The following is a 24,917-nucleotide window of genomic DNA, read 5'->3' on the forward strand; positions in this document are numbered from 1 at the left end:
CTTTTGAAAGGCTAAATTCTGCTAGCATAGCGTGATGTCCTCAACTATGACACTATTCAAGTTAATCTGGCTTGTAGCTTCTACCTGCTGGCCTAGCTTTGAAAGCTGAGGAAGGTAAGGATGGACCTGAAGTGGCTAGAGATCAAGCATAAATGGTCTTGGATGGTTTGCAACTGTTTGATATTGTTAGCCTGTAAATCCAAAGCAGAGCAGATAGAATTCTGTTTCTTGGCACTGCATGGTTTCAGGAAACATATTTCCCTAATTCATTGTATCATAGAATCCTGTTTATTGGCATTACATGGTTTCAGGAAACATAATCCCCTGATTCATTGTGTCATCTCATTTCAATTTGCAATAAGGAAGAGCATTATCAAAACTGTGTACTAAAAGTGTAGTGGGGTGAATGTTAAGTACAAAACAGAAACGATTATAAAAGTAGGCCAATTCATTCCACCCGGTTTCTCTTGCCAATACACCATGTAGAATGCTTTCCAGAATGGAGTTTTATAAGCTGTATGCCTGTATCTCCCTCAAAGAACTTTCACTCATAAACTATTTTGGATTAATTTCACTTTGTTCTGCCAATCATGCCTGAGTTGAACCATGTTAAGTCGTGAAAATCAGGTGTACCTTACATGTCTTATTGTTTTTTAGCCAGTATAAGCTTTCAGGTAGACAAGGAACTTTAATATAGTTTGCGCTTAGCTTAGCAATGGAAAAAAAAGAAAAAAAAGAAAAAGAGAGATCGGCAGGCTGTGTGTGCTGGGCTCCAATGCAAGTTGTAGGCTTTAGTTGAATTGGTGTATTTTGATTGTGACCCAAAAATGAGTGGTCTGCTGTTTCAAGTCGATTTTCTCTCTTCCTTTTGTTGTTCTACAATCTTCGGTTGATACTTTAAGAAGCAATATACCTAACAGGTTTCCGTTTGACATTTTTTTATTTATTTATAATAAATTTTAATGATTCAGCCACCAAAAAAAAAAAAAGAGAAAAAAGAAAAGGAGAAGACCATTGATCCACTCATCCATCAGATATGTTTTTATTTATTTTACTTTTGGGATTTATTTCATTATAATTGTTTATTAGTTTCACTTTGTTTTGTTTTGTTTCTGTTTTGTTTTTGTTTTTTTTTGTGAATTTCAGGCAAATTTAAAATGTCACCCTTAGCACAAAGAGAGAGAATATCCTGAAGAGTATTCCAAATTCATATTCATTCATTCCTGATGAGAAGCAAACGTAAGAAAGAAAGAAAAAAAGCATAGAAAAAAGAAAAGGCTAGTCTAGTGGTGGCTTTTGTTAAAAAAAAAAAACTGCTATTTCAATAACTTATTTGTAAAATACCATATTTTTAAAAATCTTCTTCTTCTTCTTTTTTGAAATTGTGGTATTTAAGAAAAAAGTTATTGAAGAAACAACAATTTTTGTCACAAAATGCCCCAAAACCAGTGGTTTAAGACTTCAGTTATTGTATCAAAAAAGACTTTAGTTATGGTGAGAGAGACAGACACACAACATGAATATATACATATGATTCAGCAGCTAAGCTATTGAGAGTCGGAAAAGCTCCAATTAGCTTCACTTCCAACGCGAGGAATGCTGTTGAGCCTTGTGAACTTATCAACCTTGAAACTGGCCCCACACATGGCCCCTTCACTGTCTACCCTTGGCATAGGTTTCATCTTGTTCATTGGATGCTCAAAGCTCATCAATCCTCCTCCCCCACTGTGGAACATACACCCTGCACACACCACCATACTTGTGAGCCCCATGCTATCTTTTCGCATGATAAATAGAGAGGATATTATGATTGTTTACATTACAATGCTTTTTTTTTCTTTTTAATAAACAAAAAATAGTTATACAAGTGAATGGTGGTAGATACTTTTAAATGTAACAATAAATTCACTTAAATTTCCACAATTATTAACATGATTTATTATGAAATTATGAGTGATATATAATACAAGTGAGGTGATTAGTGACTCTCTGTAAAAGTAAATATTAGTTCACTAACTTAAGAAGTTAAGAAAATTTTTTGTGCAAGTAACACTATAGACAGGAAATTACAATGCATGGTATGACTAAAAAATGGCCTAAATTACCTGTTGGGAAGGGAGCATATGATTTGGCACAGCCGGCTTTTATGACTTCCAAATCATCAGAAATCACTACAGAGCCATCAGCTGCAATGCCCCAGTACAGCTTAACTCCTCCATCAGAACCCTGCAACCATTCCATTATGAACATTTGTGAAAATTCTCTATACACACTTCCTTTTGAAATTGTATATTGTATTTTTAAAACTTGATTTCAGTCCATGTAGTAGTGTTTGTAGGGAGGGAGTGAGTGCATAATAGTGAGTGTTTGACTATCAATACTCATATTATATTACCAGTGCAGCAAAGACGGTTCCAGCCTTGCTATCATAGACAACAAAGGCAAAGCTCCCTTCAAGATCCTTGACAACTTGGTCAGCTGGGTATGGACCCCGGTCTCGAAGTGTCCGATATGCCTCGATCACAAACATGGCCTCATTAGTGCCCTTTGATAGACCATACTGCTTATTCAGTGAAAAAAGGTTTTTCAAGCTCCCCAAGAAGAGGCAGTATATATCTTCAAACCCACAGAACAACCTGAAATTGTCCACAAATCAAACCCTTTATTTTTCCTATACATGCATTCTATAAATACAATATGGATTCTAAATAATCAGAATAAAAACCATGCTCATAATGTCACTTACAAAAGCTTACAGTGGTAGAAAATTATAAATTTAAATTCTAACACTTTCCTTTACATATGAACCAAAACTTGGTAACATATATTCTAATAATATGATAAACTATCGCTCATTCCAAAAATCTAAACCGATATAAAAGGTTCAATTTACTCCTAAATAAAATTTGAATAGTGAAAACATTTAATGGTGACAACTAAAAATCTATGTATTGAATTGTGTGTAAAGTAAGTTTAGATTCCATCTTGCTTAAGGAACATGTTATCAAGTGTTCGATTGTACTTATTAAAAAGGAATCGAGTAGATCTCGTTAGAAAGTTCATCGACTCCCTAAAAAGTTAGTTGATTGCAATAAAAAACTCAATTTGGGTCTGCTCAACCTCACGCTTCAGCACTTATTTACTGACCCTTCTAACAAATAGTCATACACAATTAATTATAAATTCGTACATACACATACATGGAGAGAGAGAGAGAGAGAGATTACCTTTGATGAAGTGAGTAAGGGCGGTCAGGCGGAACATAAGCAAGCACAGCTGCATCACCAAAGGTCATGGAGAAGGTTTTATGAGGATAATGAGAAAGGAACTCATTGAGAGTTTCCTCAGGAAGCTTAGGCCTCTTAGTACCATTGTAAGATGAAGGACTATTAAGCTCCTCAGGTGGGTGAGCAAAAGCCTTGTGAAATATAGCCAACATGTCTTATTTTCTTTCTTGTAGAAAAAACTACAATTTTGTTGTTATGGAATAATATGAGAAGAGATAATCATGAAGGGTCCTTGGTCTTATTTATATTGTCACCTTTATGACATAAAAGGGTTCTCTTAAGGTGGCAGATTTTTCTTATGTGGTGGGCGTGGATTTTTGTATGAATCATCTATGATGGATAAGGATTCTCTTATTCTGAGATATTCTTATCTATTTTGTCTTTTATTTAGGTTTTACAGGAAATAATATATAATATATTCACCTCAAGATGTAGGAGTAGTAATATGTTGTCATTTAACTTTATTAGTATTATTTTTTTGAGTAGTTATCTACTAAAAAGAAGAAGTCCTTGTCACCCATCATTATACTTAATCATTTTTATTTATTTGTCTGGTATGATGTATGTATTTTTAATTCAATTCATAGACATAAAAATATTACCCTATATGGTTCGATATCTCTGCCTCTACAATCTACATGCCTGACTCCCACAAGGAGTTGGAAGCCAAACCTGGCCTCTCTGGGGAGAAATTATACCGTCTTCGTAGTGGACCACGTTATTTGTACACTATTTCAGTAAAAAATTTTCACCTATTTAAAATTATTGAGTCAGTATTTAGTTTTTATTTAAAACTACAAGTGAGAGTCTTTTACTAGAATGGTAGACCACATCACTTGTCCACCGCGAAGACCTTATAATTTATCCTCTCTTGGAGGGGGGCAAGAGAGAGATATCCTGATAGTGATTTTTTTTCTTTCTTTTTTAAATAACTAGCATCATTACATGCGCTTCGTGATGAGTTTTTTTTTTTTTTTTTTTTTTCATTTCAATTTAAAGTTTCCATGTTTTCTCATTACTATTATGTATTTAGAATTTATAAGTGGATAAAGTAATTTGAAAATCAATATATTTTAGGCAATGTTTTAGTAGGAGTTAGAGTTGTATTTTTACCAAATTTTCTTTTAGTAGGAGTTAGGCGTATTTTTGAGCCAAAAAAATGAGGATCCCAAACAAGAGAAACCCCTTAAATAGTAGTATAGATAATAATAATGATATTGAATATAAATTTTGACAAATCCATTATTAGATTATTTTTTTTTTATTCTTTAGCTACAAAATTTTAAGATGATTATTAGTTATGTGACTTATGTTATCAATTAAATATTTAAATTTTAATTATTTAAAGAAAATATAATGTACCAAGATTCTTCTGCATGATTTAATTATGGAATAGAATTTAATTTTAATTATATATATATATATATATATATCAAAATAATGATATGTAAAATTATGAGGAGTAAAAAACTTACATATGTATCATAGTATTATGAATCCAACTAAAAATCAAATTCGGTTTATATATATCTATACTATATATAAGAATGCCCTTTTTAAATATACACCATTGTCAGTTTTTTAAAAACCTTCTTTCCTCTTAAAAAAAAAAAAAACTATATATAAGAAAATTTCTCTCTTTCAACTAAACTTTTATGTGGTTTAAAAATACTCTCATTAATAAAGGGTAACTTCATTTAGAAATAGGGTCATAAATGTCAAATAACAAATTTTATTTTGAATTCAAAAAGAAAATTCCTAAAATTTAGGATTTTTTTCCTTCATATTCAAAAAAGAAATTACAGTTACTGCTTATCTTTTAAGTTTATTATTTTTATTTGTTTGAAAAAAAATATATATTTGTAAATTATAATAGATGTAACCTTTTAACCTTTATCCAAAAAAAAAAAAATAGAAGAGCCTCCGTGTGAGCATGTGCTAAGAGGTTAATTTTCTTATGTGAAGAAAAATTATGAAAATTATTTTTTGTTACTAGAATTACTGATGTCAATAATCAAAGAGGCCAAGTGCTATCACTATCCTTCTTATTTACATTTTTTCTTCCCGAGTACGACAAATGTTTGTTTGTTTTTTCTTTTGACTAATTTTTTGGGACAGTTGTTGGTTTCTTTGTTTTAATTATTTTAGGGTGGTTTTATTCTCACATCTTTTAATGGACGAACACTAATTAGAGAAACAAACTTTTGTGTCAAAAAAAAAAAAAACTTTTGTGTGAAAATATGAACCTTCGTTTAATAACAAAAACCATGTAAAAAGGATATTATAAATTTGGGTTGATATTGCATTTTCAGCATAAATTTGGGTTGATATTATAAATTTGGCTTTTTAAAACTTTTCTTTTCTTCATTTCAAGTCTACACAAAATAAAATTGGTATTTTAAAACGGTTATGTGGTTGATAAAGGATATTTTTTTTGATACATCAATATTGGGTGGGAGATTTGAACCTTAGATTTTTTTTTCTTATTTTGTTGAAAACACAAAAAAAAAAAAAAAATAGCCAAAATTTTTTTGAGTCAATAAAAAATATCATAATAAATTTATTTTAGTTTACACAATTAGATATAGATACTCTACACTTGTAATCTATCTACATCATTACTACATTTAATTTATATATATATATATATATATATATATATATTTAAATTAAAAATCAAAATCAATAGACATAACCTTTTTTTAAAGAAAGAATCAACAGACATAACTAAGAGTAAGAAGTGTTCACTATTTATATAAATACACTTGACAATTTTCTTTAATAATTTTTCGTACTAATCAAACTCACATGTTAGATGTGTGACAAAAAATTGTATTATTTATTATATATTTTCTGGAAGCAAAGAAATTAAATTAGTGTAGTAAATTGACAAAAATTTGCATTTGGGATATGGTTAGGTATGGCGGGGAACTGGTCTTATCGAAAACTGGCAAAGGCGGCAGAGAAGGAGTCAGCTCAGCTCCCATACTATAGGCCATAACCATTGTATTTTGTGTATTCTGTGGGTAACAACTAACAACTGTGGGAATGTCATTCTTGGCTAAGTTTTCAAGATAGCTAGGTGAGGTTTATCACTTTATCAAAATAAGAACAAGATGGCTATGTGTTATCATTTTGTCTTCCTTTTTTCTTTGGTGGATGCCCACCTCATGATGCAATGTGATAGTGCTGCTAGGCATTTCATTTTGACCCATCCCTTGCTTCCATTCTGCCAGCCTTTCTACCGTGGATATTTTTTAATTAAATGCAAATTTTAATAAATTCATTACATATATTTTTTGTATTTGTAAAATTTTAAGATGATTATAGATTAATAGTCATATTATTAATTAATTGTTTAAATTTAAGTTTTTGTAATTTAAAATAATACATAAAAGCTGAATTTATGGATTGAATGGTAAAGAACATCCAATTAACATGAGAATTTGCATGCATGTTAAGAAAATATAAGACATGTAATCCAACTATGAAATTTTCAAAATATAAATTCAATAAAAAGTTATTGAGCTATTTAATATTACTTAGAGACTTAAAGTTGTATACTAGTCTTTTAGTACGCATGTTGTGCGTGCTCAAGAGCTCTTTTATTTTTGAATAAAGGTTAATAATTTGCATGTATTATAATTTGAAAAATTATATATTTTTTTCAAATAAATAAAAATGATAAAATTTAGAGATAAGTAGTAACTGTTGTGGGGAGTAAAAGGACCCAAGTGGGCATATGGGCCTTTGGGCTGTAGCAAGGAGGGCCGACCTGCTCTTGAGCTAAGAATTTGTTAGTACTGCGAATCGGCCCATACGCCGAGGGTCCGAAGGGACATCCGAGGGTAAGCTTCTCCTCAGATAGACCCAGGAGAACTCGGAGCTTCACTATGAAGGTCAAGGCAATATTCCGGAAAGACTGTTGGTTAAAAGGGGGAAACCCTGAACCTTCGAGGTACACCGGTGTTAGAAAAATACCAAAAGCAAAGGCTGCCACCTCCACATTAAAGACTCTGCACCTACCTCCCTGGCCGCATTAATGGGGAAGTGACCCCTGAACAGTAGAACTGAAACTTCTGGTCACTATTCAAAGACACTAAGAAAAGAAATATCTAGGAGGGAGGGGGTTGGAGCAACACGTGGATGAAGCATCAGGAAAAGAAATATTTAAGGGGGATGAACGCCAAAGAAAAGGGGCGGTCTGGAATGAAGAAAGAAATTAAGAATTGTAACTTTTAAGAAAGAAAGAGAAATAATACAGAAGTAGTCCTCGACTTATGTCCGAGGAGGCCTATTTGCAATTATCGTTTATTATTTACAAGTGTTTGTAACTTTTAGCCTGTTATCAAGTTCTCAGTACTTCTAACCTAGGTTTCAAGCCCACACTCTACAAATTTCATTGTTTAAGGCTCATTGGGCCTGAGCCCGTAGTTGTCTTTGGGTCCAGGTGCAATTGTGCACTTACAATTGGCGCCGTCTGTGGGAAATCCAGTCTAGAAGGAGCTGGGACACTATGGCAGGCCTAGGCTCACACCATGCAGAGTCTCAAGGATCACAACCTGAGGATCTTTTCGAGCGTCTTGAACGTCGAAGGGATCGTGAGGGAAGTGTCCATACAGAATACCCCAAGGCTAGCCATACTCATGGCGGGGGTAGCGCCACCCACGAGGATGGTGCTAAAGCCATGCAGGAGGAGATTAATCGTTTGAAGAGAAAGCTGCGCCGCGCCAGACGTAAGTCTTCACCGTCCTCATCTAATCCTTCTTCAGAGAAAGTCCGGGGAGGTAGTTACAGCTCAAGGTCATGCTCACCCCCCAGCGCAATGTCCTTTTGTGAGGAGGACGACCAGCCAGCTCGCAGACGCAAGAAACTTCCTTCCAGGGGCTTGGGGAACGATGCTATGAGCCGGGCGTTGCACCAACTCTCCAAATCTCCATTCTCATGGAGGATTGAGAAGGGGAGGCTCCCCAGGAGATTCACCCAGCCCACCTTTACCATCTACAATGGCCGGACTGATCCAGTGGAGCACGTGAGTCACTTTAACCAGAGGATGGCGGTGCACTCTCACAATGAGACTCTGATGTGTAAAGTTTTCCCCTCTAGCTTGGGACCTGTTGCTATGAGGTGGTTCAACGGCCTTAAATCGGGGTCTATAGGTTCGTTTGGGGAGCTCACCAGAGCATTCGCTTCGCGGTTCATTACGTGTAGCAGAGTACCTCGGCCATTGGACTCGCTGCTATCCATGACCATGAGGGAAGGGGAGACGTTGAAAGCATATTCCGACCGGTACTAGGAAATGTTTAATGAAATAGATGGTGACTTTGATGAAGTGGCGCTCAATACCTTTAAGGTAGGTCTTTCTACTGATCATGACTTGAGAAAGTCTTTGACTAAAAAGCCTGTCCGCAGTGTACGCCGCCTCATGGATCGTATTGATGAATACAAAAGGGTAGAGGAAGACCAGCAGCAAGGAAAGGGAAAGGAGAAGGTTATCCCGTAAGAGAGAAGGGATTTCAGGTCGGACAGATACCACAACAACAAGCCGAGGAGAGATTATATCGGGCAGTTCGGCTCGGTAGCACCTCAGGCCGTGAACACTGTGTTCTGAGAACCAGTGCACCAACTGCTGGAGAAAGTTCGTAAGGAGCCCTTCTTCAGATGGCCTAGTAAGATGGCAGGAGACCCCGCGAGGAGGAATCAGAATCTCTTTTGTCAGTACCATCAGGACGTGGGCCACACTACCGAGAACTGTCGGACCCTTTGGAACCACTTGGAGCAGCTTGTCAGTGAAGGAAAACTGAAGTAGCACTTGTGTCAACCTAGCGGGCAGGGCAGTCAATCCGACTCAAACAATCAGAGGAATAATTCATCTCGGCCGGCGTTAGGAACAATTAATGTTATTTTTGCTGCACCTGGCAAGACTGGCTCGGGTCCCACCAGGGTGATGGCAGTTTCACATCCTCAGGCCGAGGAGTTAGGCTGCAGGCCGAAGAGGTTGAAGCTGAATTTGCCCGTCTTGGGATTTTCCGAGGAGGATAAGGTGGGGACTATCCAACCCCATGACGATGCTCTTGTAGTTACTCTTAGGATAGGGAATTATGATGTGAGGAGGGTGATGATTGATCAGGGCAGCGGTGCAGATATCATGTACCCTGATTTATTTAAGGGGCTAAGGTTGAAGTTGGAGGATCTCACTCCTTATGATTCGCCACTTATAAGCTTTGAAGGAAGAGCCGTTGTGCCGAAGGGACAGATTCGTTTGCCCGTTCAATCTGGTTCAGAAACGGTTGTGGTGGATTTCATTGTGGTCAACGCGTACTCCCCATATACAGCCATCCTCGCCAGGCTATGGCTGCACGCTCTGGGAGCTGTCTCCTCTACCTTGCATGTTAAGGTTAAGTTCCCCTCTGGGGAATATGTTGAAGAGGTCTTTGGCAGCCAATCGGTGGCCAGGCAATGCATATTGGCTGCAGTGCTGCACCAGATGGAAGCCGAGTCTTCGGCTTTGATCACCAAAGACTTATAGTAGTTAACAGCTCCTGATGCACCTGGAATGGTGACAGGAGAGGAGGCTCATTGTGAGGAGTTAGAGAAGTTTTTGATAGCCGATGACCCAGAGAGGTTCTTCCAAGTCGGCATACGTTTGCCGCACCAGGAGAAGATGAAGTTGTTGGAATTTCTAAAAGACAATATCGATGTTTTTGCGTGGGATCCTTATGAGGCTCCAGGTGTAGATCCGAGTTTCATTTGTCATTGTTTAAACGTCAACCCTGCCATTGTTCCGAGAAGGCAGCCACATCGGCGTTCTTCCAAAGAACATTCCGAGGCTGTGAAGGAAGAGGTGCTCAAACTCAAGAGGGCAGGGGCTATTAAAGAAGTTTTCTACCCCGAGTGGTTGGCGCATACGGTTGTGGTTAAAAAGAAGAATGGAACGTGGAGAGTATGTGTGGACTTCACAGATTTGAACAAGGCCTGCCCCAAGGATTCGTTCCCAATGCCGCGTATTGATCAATTGGTGGATGCCACTGTCGGACATCCTTGTATGAGTTTTTTGGATGCCTTCCAGGGTTACCATCAGATTCCATTAGCATTGGAGGATCAAGAGAAGACTGCTTTCATTACTCCAACAGGGAACTACCACTATAAGGTCATGCCATTTGGGTTGAAAAATGCTGGGGCTACTTACCAAAGAATGATGACCAAAATGTTCGAACAGCAACTGGGGAAGACTATTGAAGTATATGTGGATGATATGGTGGTGAAGAGTAAAACAATACCTTCACACGTGAAAGATCTGGCCGACACCTTCTAGATGCTAAGAAAGTACAAGCTGCGCCTTAACGCCTCAAAGTGCTCTTTTGGCGTGGGGTCTGGAAAGTTCTTGGGATTTATGATTACTCATAGAGGCATAGAGGTAAACCCAGCGCAGGTTAAGGCTATTCAGGATTTGCAACCGCCTCGGAATCCAAAAGAAATCTAGAAATTGACCGGAATGATTGCCAAACTGAACAGATTTATATCTCGGTCAGCTGACCGGTGCCGTCCTTTCTTCCAGTTGCTGAATAAGTGGAAAGGGTTTCAATGGACCGAGGACTGCTTGTTAGCTTTCCAACAGCTTAAGCAATATCTTTCTCGGCCACCCATTTTGTCTCGCCCCGAGGCGGACGAGGTTTTGTTTGCTTATCTGGCAGTGGCCGTCCACGCGGTCAGCCTGGTCCTTATAAGGAATGAAAGCGGGGTGCAAAGACCGGTCTACTACGTTAGTAAGTCTTTGAATGAGGCCGAGGTGCGCTACCTACTCTTGGAGAAAGCACTTCTGGCCATAGTTCATGCCACGCGGAAGCTTCCTCATTATTTCCAGTCCCATACGATGGTGGTTCTTACCCAATTACCTCTCAAGGCGGTGTTACGCAGTACCGATTACTCTGGCAGGGTGGCAAAGTGGGGAACCATTCTGGGAGCCTTTGATGTTAAATACAAGCCTCGCACCTCGGTGAAGGGCCAGGTCCTCGCCGACTTGGTGACAGAGTTTACTGAACCATTGCTAGAAGAAACTCTGAAAGAAGCACACATGGATGGAAAATCAGTTGGTGTTGTCACGGCTGCAGCCCTTCCGACTTGGAAAATGTATGTGGATGGGGCAGCTAATCAGAAAGGGTCTGGTGTCGGACTTGTCCTGATATCCCCTGAGGGAGTTATCTTCGAAAAATCTCTAAGGCTGTCATTCTCGGCTACTAATAATGAAGCCGAGTACGAAGCAGTCTTGGTGGGCATGAACATGGTACATAAGATGGGTGGAAAGGAAGTCCATGCGTTCTCGGACTCTCAGTTAGTGGTCGGTCAGGTCACGGGGACCATGGAGGCTAGGGACCCAAGAATGCAGGAATATTTGGCCCAGGTCAAGCGTCAGCAAGCTGAATTTGACTCCTTCGTCTTAGCTCACATCTCTAGGAGTGGAAACACCCATGCCGATTCTTTGGCTACGTTAGCAACGTCTTCGGCTCAGGGTTTGCCTAGGATTATCCTTGTGGAGGATTTGCTAGAGCCAACTCTTACCGCTGTCAATGCGGCTCGCATCCATCTAATAAGGCTTGGACCTAGTTGGATGGACCCGGTCGTATCTTTTCTTAAGAACGACATCCTTCCTGAGGACAAGTCTGAAGCAGATAAGGTACGTCGAAAGGCGCCACGTTTCTGGTTGTCCGAGGATCAGAAACTGTACAAACGATCCTTCTCGGGACCGTACTTGTTGTGTGTACACCCAGAATCAACGGAAACGCTTTTGGAAGAATTGCATGAAGGGATTTGTGGGAGCCACACCGGGGGAAGGTCCTTAGCCCATAGAGCCCTAACTCAGGGTTATTGGTGGCCTAATATACAGAGGGAGGCTCAGGACTATGCCAGAAAATGTGATCAATGCCAGAGGTTCGCCCCTAATATTCATCAACCTGGAGGGGTTCTTAATCCTCTCTCCAGTCCTTGGCCTTTCGCATAATGGGGATTGGACATAGTGGGGCCATTTCCTAGAGCAGCAGGTAACAAAAGATGGCTGCTCGTAGGGACGGACTACTTCACAAAATGGGTCGAGGCAGAGCCCTTAGCAAATATCAGAGACGTTGATTCCAAGAAGTTTGTTTGGAAAAATATCGTCACTAGGTTCGGAATACCACATACGCTTATATCAGACAATGGCGTTCAATTTGATAGCAAGGCTTTTAGGAAATATTGTGGTGATATGGGCATCATAAATAGATACTCCACCCCAGCTTATCCTTAGGGAAATGGGCAAGCCGAGGCCGTTAACAAGGTCATAGTTAGTGGGCTCAAGAAAAGGTTGGACGACGCGAAAGGCAGATGGGTAGAAGAACTCCCACATGTTCTGTGGACGTATCGGACTACACTGCGCAGGTCCACGGGAGAAACACCATTCTTTATGACTTATGGAGCCGAGGCGGTTATACCTCTGGAATCTGGTTTTCCCACCCTGAAGACGAGTTCTTTTAGCCTGGAGAATAACAATGGACTCCTGGAAAAAGGTCTTGATTTACTTGAGGAACGACGCGAGGCAGCTATGGTCCAAATGGCTTATTATCAACAGAAGCTAAAACGGGGATATGATGCCCACGTGAAGCTAAGGCCACTCGCACCTGGGGATCTTGTACTAAGAAAGGTTGTGGGCACTTCTAAGAACCCAGCTTGGGGTAAGCTAGGACCAAACTGGGAAGGCCCCTATCGCATTGTTTCAGTAGCAGGCATAGGGTCGTATCGGCTAGCTGACCTAGATGAAAGAATTGTCCCACGCCCATGGAATGTAAATAACCTTCGAAGGTATTATTATTAATAAAATGTGCTTTTGTTTGTTATCAGTTCAAAGTTACAAATACCTCAGGGGCTTGCAATTACTATTCTTAAGAGTCAAACAGAAACTTGGTTAAGTGTAGTCCTCGGACCACAAACCTTGTGGAAATTTATATATTGTCATTTGTTAAACAGAACCTTAGTTATGCCGGGTCCTCGGACCTCCTACTTTGGGAAAATTAACATTTGAAGTTACTATTCTTAAGAGTCAAACAGAAACTTGGTTAAGTGTAGTCCTCGGACCACAAACCTTGTGGAAATTGATATCTTGTCATTTGTTAAACAGAAACTTAGTTATGCCGGGTCCTTGGACCTCCTACTTTAGGAAAATTAACATTTGAAGTTACTATTCTTAAGAGTCAAACAGAAACTTGGTTAAGTGTAGTCCTCGGACCACAAACCTTGTGAAAATTGATATCTTGTCATTTGTTAAACAGAACCTTAGTTATGCCGGGTCCTCGGACCTCCTACTTTGGGAAAATTAACATTTGAAGTTACTATTCTTAAGAGTCAAATAGAAACTTGGTTAAGTGTAGTCCTCGGACCACAAACCTTGTGGAAATTGATATCTTGTCATTTGTTAAACATAACCTTAGTTATGCCGGGTCCTCGGACCTCCTACTTTGAGAAAATTAACATTTGAAGTTACTATTCTTAAGAGTCAAACAGAAACTTGGTTAAGTGTAGTCCTCGGACCACAAACCTTGTGGAAATTGATATCTTGTCATTTGTTAAACAAAATCTTAGTTATGCCGGGTCCTTGGACCTCCTACTTTGGGAAAATTAACATTTGAAGTTACTATTCTTAAGAGTCAAACAGAAACTTGGTTAAGTGTAGTCCTCGAACCACAAACCTTGTGGAAATTGATATCTTGTCATTTGTTAAACAGAACCTTAGTTATGCCGGGTCCTCGGACCTCCTACTTTGGGAAAATTAACATTTGAAGTTACTATTCTTAAGAGTCAAACAGAAACTTGGTTAAGTGTAGTCCTCGGACCACAAACCTTGTGGAAATTGATATATTGTCATTTGTTAAACAGAACCTTAGTTATGCCGGGTCCTCGGACCTCCTACTTTGAGAAAATTAACATTTGAAGTTGCTATTCTTAAGAGTCAAACAGAAACTTGGTTAAGTGTAGTCCTCGGACCACAAGCCTTGTGAAAATTGATATCTTGTCATTTGTTAAACAGAACCTTAGTTATGCCGGGTCCTCGGACCTCTTACTTTGGAAAAATTAACATTTGAAGTTACTATACTTAATGTCTTGTCACTGTTCTTATTCTTACCACTGGTTTTGTGGAAATCAGTATCTTACCATTCATTAATTCGGATCTTAAGTTCTATATCTTTAAGTGTTAAGCAAATTTTTGTAAGGAATGGTCCTCGGACCTTACATCCTACTAAAAGCAATACCTCAGATTACAAAGGTTTAACCATCATATGAGTTTTCTAACTAAGGCATTGTTTAATGTTCAAACTAAGTTATACGGCTGTTTTGAAGTTATGGTTGTTTGATTGGTGGAGTTAGACTTATTTATTCTGTTCTCCCTTTAACTATTTATTAGTGAGAACTTTCATGACAAGCACAAAAAGAATAAAGTAAAACAACTACAACATGAATGAAAGTTGAATAAAACTGTTTTTCATTAATTATATACATCAAAAAAAGGGGGAAGTACAGAAAGTTCCTATACTAGGCCCTAAGCTAGCGGAGGGGGGTCTTGGAGGGAGCTGCTGCCAGCCTCAGTGCTCTTCAGTTCTAGCTCAAAGGTAGACAAGACTTGCTTCCCTTTGTCTGTTGAAGGAATGAGGGGCTCCACGTTTTGAATCTGCTCCTTCTCGGCACCAACACACTCGTCCTTTTCTTTATGGGAACCTTCAGGTTCTGGAGGATCAGGAACAAGTTCTTGCACCACAGGAGGAAAGGCAGGAGAGGCAGCAACAGGAGGGTCTTCGATTTCCTGTATGTCTAGGGGAAGCCAAATGTTCTCGAGCTTCCTCAGCTCGGAAGCTTGAGGAACCCCTGCTGCATTCATGGCCTCTCCCCAGACCTGCTGACAGTACTCTTGGCACAAGGCCGCAAAAGCCTCTGTCAGCTGTTCTTGCGTTCTAGTCACCCCCTCCTGATAGCTGGCCTTCTTCGCGGCCTCCAGTGCTTGCTTGTGGGTGCGAGCATCCTCCTTCAATCGCGTAAGCTCCTTCTCCAAGTTGGAGCATGCCCGTTGGGCTAGAGAGAGCTCATCGTCCCTTTGGCGAAGAAGCTAACGTTGCCCCTCCACTTGGGTCTCCATCGTCTTTAAGCTAGCCTCGGCACCATCCCTTTTGCTTTTCAGGTTGGCCAGCTGCGATGTGATCTTCTCGTTTTCTGCTAAGGCCTGGCCTAGGGACCTTTCTGTCTCTTGCCTTAGCTCTTGCTCCATTCCAGCTCGCTTCCGATAGTCCTCCACAAACTTCTCGGCCGCAAAAACTTCTTGAATGGACTGCAAAAACGTCAGGAGATTAAACATGGTGAAGTGTCTACAAATGAATCTAGAGTACAAGTGTGAGGTGGAACTTACCAGAGCTAAACCCCTTTTTAACGAAAGGAATAATTGAGGGTGACCCATCTTTTCCAAGGCTTCCATGTCCTTGGGTAGCAGGAGAGGGCGCTCCAATGCCTTTGCCAAGTGGTGGGCGTGGCCTTGTTGGACTGCCCTAATGCTGGAGTGGCAGGGAATTGGTGTGCCGTCCAGTCTCAAGTCAGGAGACCAGGTGGCTAGTGCTCGGCGCACCTCGGCCACGTCCCTGATCTCCCCGCTTTCGACTGAGCGGGCGTAGGCTGTTTCATTTTCTTCTGCTTTTCACCACCAGCCCTTTCGGCCTCCGCCTTCCTTTTCTTCTTTGGATCTTCGGCCGGAGGCTTGGGCTCGGCTGGAGGAGGAGGAGGTGGTGGTAAAGCCGGGGGAACTTGGGACCCTCTCGTTCCCTTCTTTGCCACTCGTGCGCCTCTCGCGGTCATAAGGTCCTTCAGCTCGTCCATCTCTTCTTCAATGGAGCTGTCGTCTGGATGCGCTATCACTAGACCCGCGATCCCAGTGGCCTCGGCTGCTTCTTCTTCCTCGTCGGAAAGAACAACGAACTGGTTTCCGCGAGGTCGTGGGGCGTCCTCGAGCTGAAACTGTTCTATCTCCTCGCCCAACGTGTTCGAAGAAGACACTTGCTCCTCTGGGACAGCAATTGCCTGAGAGTGCGCGGCGAGGGGGATTGCCGCTATGGGCTGTGTGTACAATACAGTGTGAGGGGCGTCGGGGATGTCGTCGTCGGCAAGAAATCGCGGTCTTGCTACTTGTATTCTCTTACGCCTTCTATCCCCTGCGATGATGGCGTTCTCTATCTCCTGGAAGTCCGAGGATATCGGATCGTAGCCTAGTATCAGATGAGCCGCTCTAAGTTGTAAATCTTCGCTGACAAACACCTCAGAGCGTAGCACGCGATTCAAATCTGCAACGTTGCAGTGGCTTAAGCGTGGGCGCACGAGTTGCTTATCTGCAAAGAAAGACATCAAAATAAACAAACATGGTCAGATTCATAGAACATGTGATAAATTAAAGTTAGACGCTCAAGTAAATGCAAATGCACATTTCTAGATGTTAGAGGGAGTTATGTGGTGGGAAGTTAAATCCTAAGGTGTCGCACCTGGATCTCCCCACTCAACTGGGCAGTGGGGGCCGTCGTGCTAGTTGCCAGAGACGATGAGGTAGTCATCCTTCATGCCTTTATTAGACTTGGGCAAATAGGAGATTAACCTAACTACGCTAGAACGGGATTTGATATAATAACCTACATTGGTAAGTTTATGGCACTCGTACATAAAAACAACGTCGTGCCAGGTAAGGTTGAGACCCATCTGCTCGTTTAGAGCGTCGATGCTACCTAAAACTCTAAAAACGTTGGGAGCGCACTGATCGGGACACAACCGGTGGTTGCGGAGGTACTCCCTGGTTACGGGTTTCATTGGGAGGGTCATCCCACCTTCTACGAAGGCGACCATTGGGATGATGACCTCTCTGGTTTTCCTAGAACCGGCCACGGCTTCCGCCGGGTAGTATTTTAAACCTACGTCGCTGGGAATGCGATACTTAGCCCTAAAACCTTCCATCCCAGCGGTGGTATCTACTAGACACTTAAACTTTCCCATTAGAAAGAAACGAAAGACTAAGTTCTAAGAGGAAGAACGGTTAAAAAGGGAGCCGAGGACAGGATCCGAGGAGAAAGGGTTAAGGAAAAAGAATAAGAACTTACAAATTTCAAGTTGTGCGAATTTCCACGGATTTCTGCAGACAAAAGGTGATTACTGATGTTTTGATGGGATTAGCCTCTGAAGAAATAAATGAAGGCGCAGGTTCCCGAAGCGTCACGACGTGCGGGAAATGGCCTCGAAATTGCATTTGTCCCGCCCAAATTTTTATGGAGTAACAAGGACCGTTGGATGCTCATCTCACCGTTGAACGTGGGGGACAAGGTGTAACTTACGGTAATAAATGCGCGCGTTTTTGAAAATAAAACCGCCAAGTGGCATCCTCTGGAACGCGAAACGGTCTTCACACGCGCGGTTATTTACAAAACGTGTGGGGAAAGTTCTCGTTGGATCAAAACCCTATTTTTCTCCTCGGATGCTGAAAAATAGAGTTTTGAGGGGCTATTATGGGGAGTAAAAGGACCCAAGTGGGCATATGGGCCTTTGGGCTGTAGCAAGGAGGGCCGACCTGCTCTTGAGCTAAGAATTTGTTAGTACTGCGAATCGGCCCATACGCCGAGGGTTCGAAGGGACATCCGAGGGTAAGTTTCTCCTCGGATAGACCCAGGAGAACTCGAAGCTTCACTATGAAGGTCAAGGCAATATTCCGGAAAGACTGTTGGTTAAAAGGGGGAAACCCTGAACCTTCGAGGTACACCGGTGTTAGAAAAATACCAAAAGCAAAGGCTGCCACCTCCACATTAAAGACTCTGCACCTACCTCCCTGGCCGCATTAATCGGAAAGTGACCCCTGAACAGTAGAACTGAAACTTCTGGTCACTATTCAAAGGCACTAAGAAAAGAAATATCTAGGAGGGAGGGGGTTGGAGCAACACGTGGATGAAGCATCAGGAAAAGAAGTATTTAAGGGGGATGAACGCCAAAGAAAAGGGGCGGTCTGGAACGAAGAAAGAAATTAAGAATTGTAACTTTTAAGAAAGAAAGAGAAATAATACAAAAGTAGTCCTCGACTTATGTCCGAGGAGGCCTATTTGCAATTATCGTTTATTATTTACAAGTGTTTGTAACTTTTAGCCTGTTATCAAGTTCTCAGTACTTCTAACCTAGGTTTCAAGCCCACACTCTACAAATTTCATTGTTTAAGACTCATTGGGCCTGAGCCCGTAGTTGTCTTTGGGTCCAGGTGCAATTGTGCACTTACAACTGTAATTTTATTTTTATTTTTTAAAAAGTATGTTTAAAATTGGTGTAGTGATAAGGGAAGAGAAAGCTAAATTTTAGGAGTTCTCGTAGTTTTTTATTTTTTAAATTTAGGGTGTTTTACTATCATTTTGATGAAAAAGGAATATAAAATGCTAAATTTTATGGAATAAAAAGATGAACGTGAAGGGAAAAAATCATAAGAGTTCTCTTTTTGAATTTAAAATGAAAATTTTTATTTGACATTTATAACCATATTTCTAAGAGTAGTTACCCTTAATTAATAAGGGTATTTTTGAGCCATATAAAATTCAGTTCAAAAAGGAAAATCCTCTTATATCTATACTACTATAAAAGGGGCTTCCTATGTTTGGATTCCTTATTTTTTAGTTCAAAAATGCCCTTACACCGCTATGTTTAAATAGAGACAAAACTAAAGGACAATCTGGTAAAAATACAACTCTAACTTCCACTAAAACATTGCCTAAAAAATAGGACTACTTTCTTGTTAATTTTCAAATTGTTTTATCCACCTATAAATTAGATTCTCAAAATAAAAATTATGTATATAAAATAAAAACACAAATTTTATTTGCTAAAAAAAAGTCTTATTGCACGCGAAAAGTGCATATGACGAAGCTAGTATTGTATAGAACAATAGATGAGCTTTGATGGCATAAAAAGTTCATAATTTTTAATTTCAATGAGCAAAAATATCCTCAAACAGTTAGAACCTTTTTCTCCCTCCTTCGTTTGTATGAGTGTGTTTGTTACTCAAAAAAAAAAAAAAAACTCAAACCATTAATAACATAATGTTTTTTGTACTCAATTTAATCGCCATGCATTATTTTCCTTGTTTTCAAAGGTTGAACTTTAATACATAAGAAACATAATCATGCATTTCTACATGTTTTGTCCATTTGGAAATAATTTATTTTGTTTTATATTGAAGGTGTGTTACCACCTCACACTCTTGGTGCGATGGTCACTCTACAAGTATAAATGCTTGTGAGGTGTGGGGAGTAAGGACCGGAGTTCAAGTTTTCAGGAATGAGCTTCACACACATATACACTTAGATTATTTTAGAGTATAAGTTTTATCTTATATCAAAAAAAGAAAGTGTGTTAAAGTATATACTTTAAAAACAGGAAAAAAGTAAGAAAAATGGAAGTTATAAAAAGTTGTATATAAAAGCTAATAGCTAAAAACTGAATTTATAAGCTCTAGCCAAATAGACATTCTTGAATTTGGTTTCAAATATGAAATAAAGGTAAAGGCTTCGCTTAAGCCCATATAAATATGATCAATTGAGCATATTCTTTAAGAAGAATATTTTTTGTAGCCGTTACAATCCAACAGCCGATCCTTAAACTTATTCCCTCCACAACCATTTTGTTAAATACTTATACTTTTTGTACATACCATTTAAGAGCTTTTCACTTTGTAGACTTGTAAGAAACACAACTTAGAGCTGGACTTTTTACATCCCAAGGACAGGAGTGCAAAATTATTGGTCTAATATATTGAAAAATTCAAGTAGATAACATATTGTCTCAAGAAAGCGATATAGTTCATACCTCAATTTTGTAATTTTTAAATTCGTGAAATTGATAGTAACAATTTATTTTTAATGTTACAAGTTGTGTAACATCTCTCAAATTTTACTGTAAATAAATTATTGTTGCTATGAACATAATATAATTAATAAAATACATTTCATAATTTACAAAATAATTATTTATATAGTGTTATTTAAAAAAAAAAACTCTATCTTACCATAAAATAGAGAATAGACTAAGATATATAAACTCATTGATTCTTCAACATATCTGTAACATGATAAACAAATTGTTGCCGTCAATTCCACAAGTTTATAGGTGGCAGACTTGGGTACATATTAGGTCACTTCTTGAGATAATATGCTTCATTTATAGAATTTTTCGGTGTAGTAGACTAACAATTTTGCATTCTATTGCCAAGATAAAGCAAATCCAACCACTAAGTTGTATACTCTTCCAATTTTATATTACTTTTAGGATTAAAAAAAAAAAAAAAAACTCTCAAATACTACTTTTTTTTTTGAAGCCCTCAATTACTACTTTCATAAACCCACAATGGAGAAATATATTATTTCTCAAAAGAAGAAAGAATTTGTTGCTGCGTAAGGATGAGAAGACAAAACTGTATACCTTTTCCTCTGTATCTTCAAGTTTGGCCAGACATGACCGCCTATAAATAATGTAAGAATCTATTACATTTGACATCTTTTTTTAATGAGATTTACATCAGAGATAAATTCTCTTTTATTACTTTGACGAATCAAAATAGAAAATAGCCTATCAGTGATTTTGGCAATATATAATTAATATAAACAACAATTCCCATATTAAAAATTTACAATGTTTGAATCATTAGGTTCCAGTTAACTTAACTTGTAAAGTCTTTAATGGTTGAATAAGAGATCTAGGGTTCAATCCTTGCTTACATTGAAAACTAATTGGTGTCTTGGTCTGGTGATAAAGAGTAATTACCAAGAGTGGACGTCATAGGTTGAAACTTTCTATTTTTTTTTTTTTTTGAAAACAAATAAGAAAAGACCAACATATAATTTACAGCATTAGATAAAGAAATGGAAAGGCCATCAATGAAAAGCCAATCTTATTGGTTGACCTATAACAATAAGCTGAGGACACATTTTGCATGAATTATGGAGAACATGGATTGAATTTATCCTATTGTAGTTTGGTTTAGAAATTTGGCTGCAACTTTTATTATCCCGTGAATCAATGGCAGTCTAACCCCAAATTTAGCAATTTAACTCCTATTGGGATATTACACAAAGTAATAAAGGAAGAACAAAGTTAATGTAAAAGACAAATAGAAAATAGATAACTTAGAAGCCCCAAATTGTTATCCTTATACAATATTCGCCTCCACACTATTTGAATCATTAAAGATTTAAAATGTTTGAATCATTAGGTTCCAGTTAACTCAACTAGTAAAGTCTTTAATGGTTGAATAAGAGATCTAGGGTTCAATCCTTACTTACACTAAAAACTAATTGGTGTCTTGGTCTGGTGATAAAGAGTAATTATTAGGAGTGGACGCCATATGTTGAAACTTTCTATTTTTTTTTTGAAAACAAATAAGAAAAGACCAACATATAATTTACAGCATTAGATAAAGAAAGGGAAAGGCCATCAATGAAAAGCCAATCTTATTGGTTGACCTATAACAATAAGCTGAGGACACATTTTGCATGAATTATGGAGAACATGGATTGAATTTATCCTATTGTAGTTTGGTTTAGAAATTTGGCTGCAACTTTTATTATCCCGTGAATCAATGGCAGTCTAACCCCAAATTTAGCAATTTAACTCCTATTGGAGATATTACACAAAGTAATAAAGGAAGAACAAAGTTAATGTAAAAGACAAAAAGAAAATAGATAACTTAGAAGCCCCAAATTGTTATCCTTAGACAATATTCACCTCCACACTATTGTTGCTAAAGGGTTATCACAAACTTGTCCTGAAGATACAATTAAGTTGGTGGGTTCTACATATAGAATTCTGGAGAATACTCACAAGATTTCTTGTGTTTCTTAGAAACTAATTTTGGGAGAGAAGAGAATTATTTATCAAGTGAACATAAACCACTATTTATACCCATAGGGTTATAACCCATTAAAAGGCACCAATGGAGAGTTACAACGTCTCAAAAAATGTCCACTAGGTACAAACCTTTTCAAAATTCAGAACAGTTATCAAAATTCTGCAAAAAAATTGCAAGAAAAAAACTTTTCATTCAAATCTCGACCGATCAAACTAGGTGTCGAGATGAAGTCGAGAAAATCTTGATCAGTTGAGACTGCAATCGAGAGCATAGAAACTTTCTTTCAAAGTCTCGATTGATTGAAACAATATTCTTGATCAGTCAAGAATCCTGAACTTCTGAATTTCAAATTTTACTTTATTATTTTAGGCAAATGATATGCTCTCCAAACCTACATATTAATATTACAAACTATCATTGTATATACCTATATATACAACAATCCCTCACCAGGTTGTAATAATATATGTCTCACTTGATTAACGTTCTATCATGCATAAAAGAAGGCATCTTTCAAATTTGAAAGCTCGGATTTGTGTTAAAAACACAAGAGTTGTTTAGACCCTAAATAAAAAATTACGGCTCGGTTGATTTTACTCTAACTTAAACTAAGTGCGGAATAGAGTAAATACGAGCGTACAAACAAAACAACTGCTTTAAGCCATATTCAACAAATCTCAGCAGTAAAATGAAAGCTAAAAGAGTAGAGAAGAGAGATGAAAACACAAAATAATACTCCGATGTGTTATCAAAGAGGAAACCAAAGAACTTGGCGAAAAACCTCTCCACCGCCCTACAAGCAGTAAATCGATCCACTAGATAATAAGTTGGGATACACAAATAGCAAAAGACTCTCCAAGCCTAGGCCCTCCAGGCTCCTACTCCAACAAGGCTTCTCACAACTGTGTCTTGTCTAGCTTTTCGGATCCCGCAATGCGCTCGATTGCATCCGCCAAAGCTTGGCTTCTTCCGATACTTCCCAGCAGCACCAAAACCTCACTGAACACTCAGTATGAGTGTGGTAAGTGTTTAGGCTATCAACCTCTCAAGGATATGGAAATCGAGAGGTAGGAGTAGAGGAAAACCATAATAGATGGTGTAGAGAATTGTGGGTATGACAATCTCACACTCTCAAGGGTTTGAGGCTAGAGTTTTCTCTCTTAAAATTTCTCTACTCAATATGTGGGTAATGATGGTATATATAGTGTGTATGAGGATGTAGTAGAGTAGATAGATAATAAAACAGACTATTTTACAGTATCTCGCGGGAATGCCTTACCTGCGAGACACTCGTGAGAACTAGCTGTCACCATTTGTCATGACTTTTTGCATTCCAGTCATGTGTTGGGCACATGCATCACTTCGCAGGATGGCTAGTCGCGAGCTACCTGCAAAAAATCCTTTGTCTTCAGTAGATGCCTTGAGTCTTCACATTCTCCCTCTCTCACACAACCCTTACAAATAAATCCCACATAAAATATAGGGTACAAAAGATTGAACAAAATTACAATCAAATTTGGCACGGAATTAAAGCCAACACAAAATAGTTGTAAATTACAACTTTACAAACTTAAACCTCTCCTTAGTGTAATTGCTTCAAGATTTCAACAAAGTTAATGGTGGCTAGGTGCTTAAACCAAAACTCTTATGTGTTAAAATCATAAACAACATACACATGAGAATATCCACAACACATTTAGAAATCCATTGTTGTTAACACTATTATGGCCTTGTGCTCTTCTTGGTTTAGTGAACATTTACAAGAGAAAACTTTTTTATTCTTGCTAGAAGCGGCACCACTTCTGTGTTCACAAAAGGTGAAGTTCCTTCTTATGTCCCTGTTACATAGACGTTTATTCTTATAAACTTCATTAAGAGTTTAAAACCTATCCTTTATTTCATCGTAACAGTCTACACTAATCCATCCTAAATGAGACAAAAAATTAGTGCTTTTACTAATTACGTATCAATAGTTTGTTGTTACCCTCTAAATCTCTTAGATACAATTAGTTCGAGGTTGGGTTCCCACTATTGGTGATTCTTTAAAAAAAAGGGTCAGTCCTATTCCAATGGATGTTACCCTACCCAAATCTCAAGACACCGCTTTGGTATAAAGGTTTGCCAAATTATTATTTGACCTTACATAGACAATTGATATGATACTAGCTTCAATTAATTGTCTTATGTAATCAAGTCTTAGAACTATGTGTCTAGAATTACGATTATACATTTTATTGTATGCTGTACCCAAGGTGGCTTTACTATCTCAGTACATTGAAATGGCTGGTATTGGTTGTAGCCACAAATCTATGTCTAACAACATATTTCTTAGCCATTCCGCTTGCTTGTCTGCTGCTGCCAAGGCTATAAATTCTGATTCCATGGTGGAATGGAAAATACACGTTTGTTTCTTTGATGCCTAAGAAATATCACCCCCACCAAGGGTGAATATCCAACTAGACGTGGTCTTATTATCACTTACACTATTAATCTAACTAGTATCCGAATAACCTTCCAACACAGTTGGAAATTCCGAATAAAAAATCCCAAACTTATGGTTTTCTTTAAATAACTAAGAACTTTAGCAATTGCTTTCCGATGATCTACACTTGGATTACTTGTAAATATAAAAATTTTGCTCACAGCAAAGATATGTCTGGTCTTGTACAATACATAGCATGCATCATGCTACCTATAGCACTAGCCTACTCGAG

The 24,917-nt window shown here is 38.5% G+C and overlaps 1 protein-coding gene across 1 annotated transcript; it reads right to left on the reverse strand.

The window, feature by feature from the left end:
* Positions 1 to 1,197: 1,197 nt before the first annotated feature.
* LOC142638140 (stem-specific protein TSJT1-like) lies at positions 1,198 to 3,531 on the reverse strand. Its single transcript, XM_075812142.1, has 4 exons — positions 3,228 to 3,531; positions 2,396 to 2,636; positions 2,106 to 2,226; positions 1,198 to 1,741 (listed from the first exon to the last, which is right to left on the reverse strand). The coding sequence occupies exons 1-4, from the start codon at positions 3,437 to 3,439 to the stop codon at positions 1,548 to 1,550; spliced, it is 768 nt and encodes a 255-aa protein (XP_075668257.1). The 5' UTR covers positions 3,440 to 3,531; the 3' UTR covers positions 1,198 to 1,547.
* Positions 3,532 to 24,917: the final 21,386 nt, after the last annotated feature.

Source organism: Castanea sativa, chromosome 6 (assembly GCF_040712315.1).
Source record: "Castanea sativa cultivar Marrone di Chiusa Pesio chromosome 6, ASM4071231v1".
In the NCBI taxonomy this organism is placed as follows: Eukaryota; Viridiplantae; Streptophyta; class Magnoliopsida; order Fagales; family Fagaceae; genus Castanea; species Castanea sativa.

Bases quoted from the DNA above. Each gene is read 5' to 3' on its own strand.
- LOC142638140 (XM_075812142.1), bottom strand. From the start codon at position 3,439: ATGTTGGCTATATTTCACAAGGCTTTTGCTCACCCACCTGAGGAGCTT. The intron at 2,227-2,395 runs GTAATATAATAT...GAATGGTTGCAG, and splicing joins GAACCGTCTTTGCTGCACTG to GGTTCTGATGGAGGAGTTAA. The intron at 1,742-2,105 runs GTAATTTAGGCC...TGGTGTGTGCAG, and splicing joins ATATGCTCCCTTCCCAACAG to GGTGTATGTTCCACAGTGGG.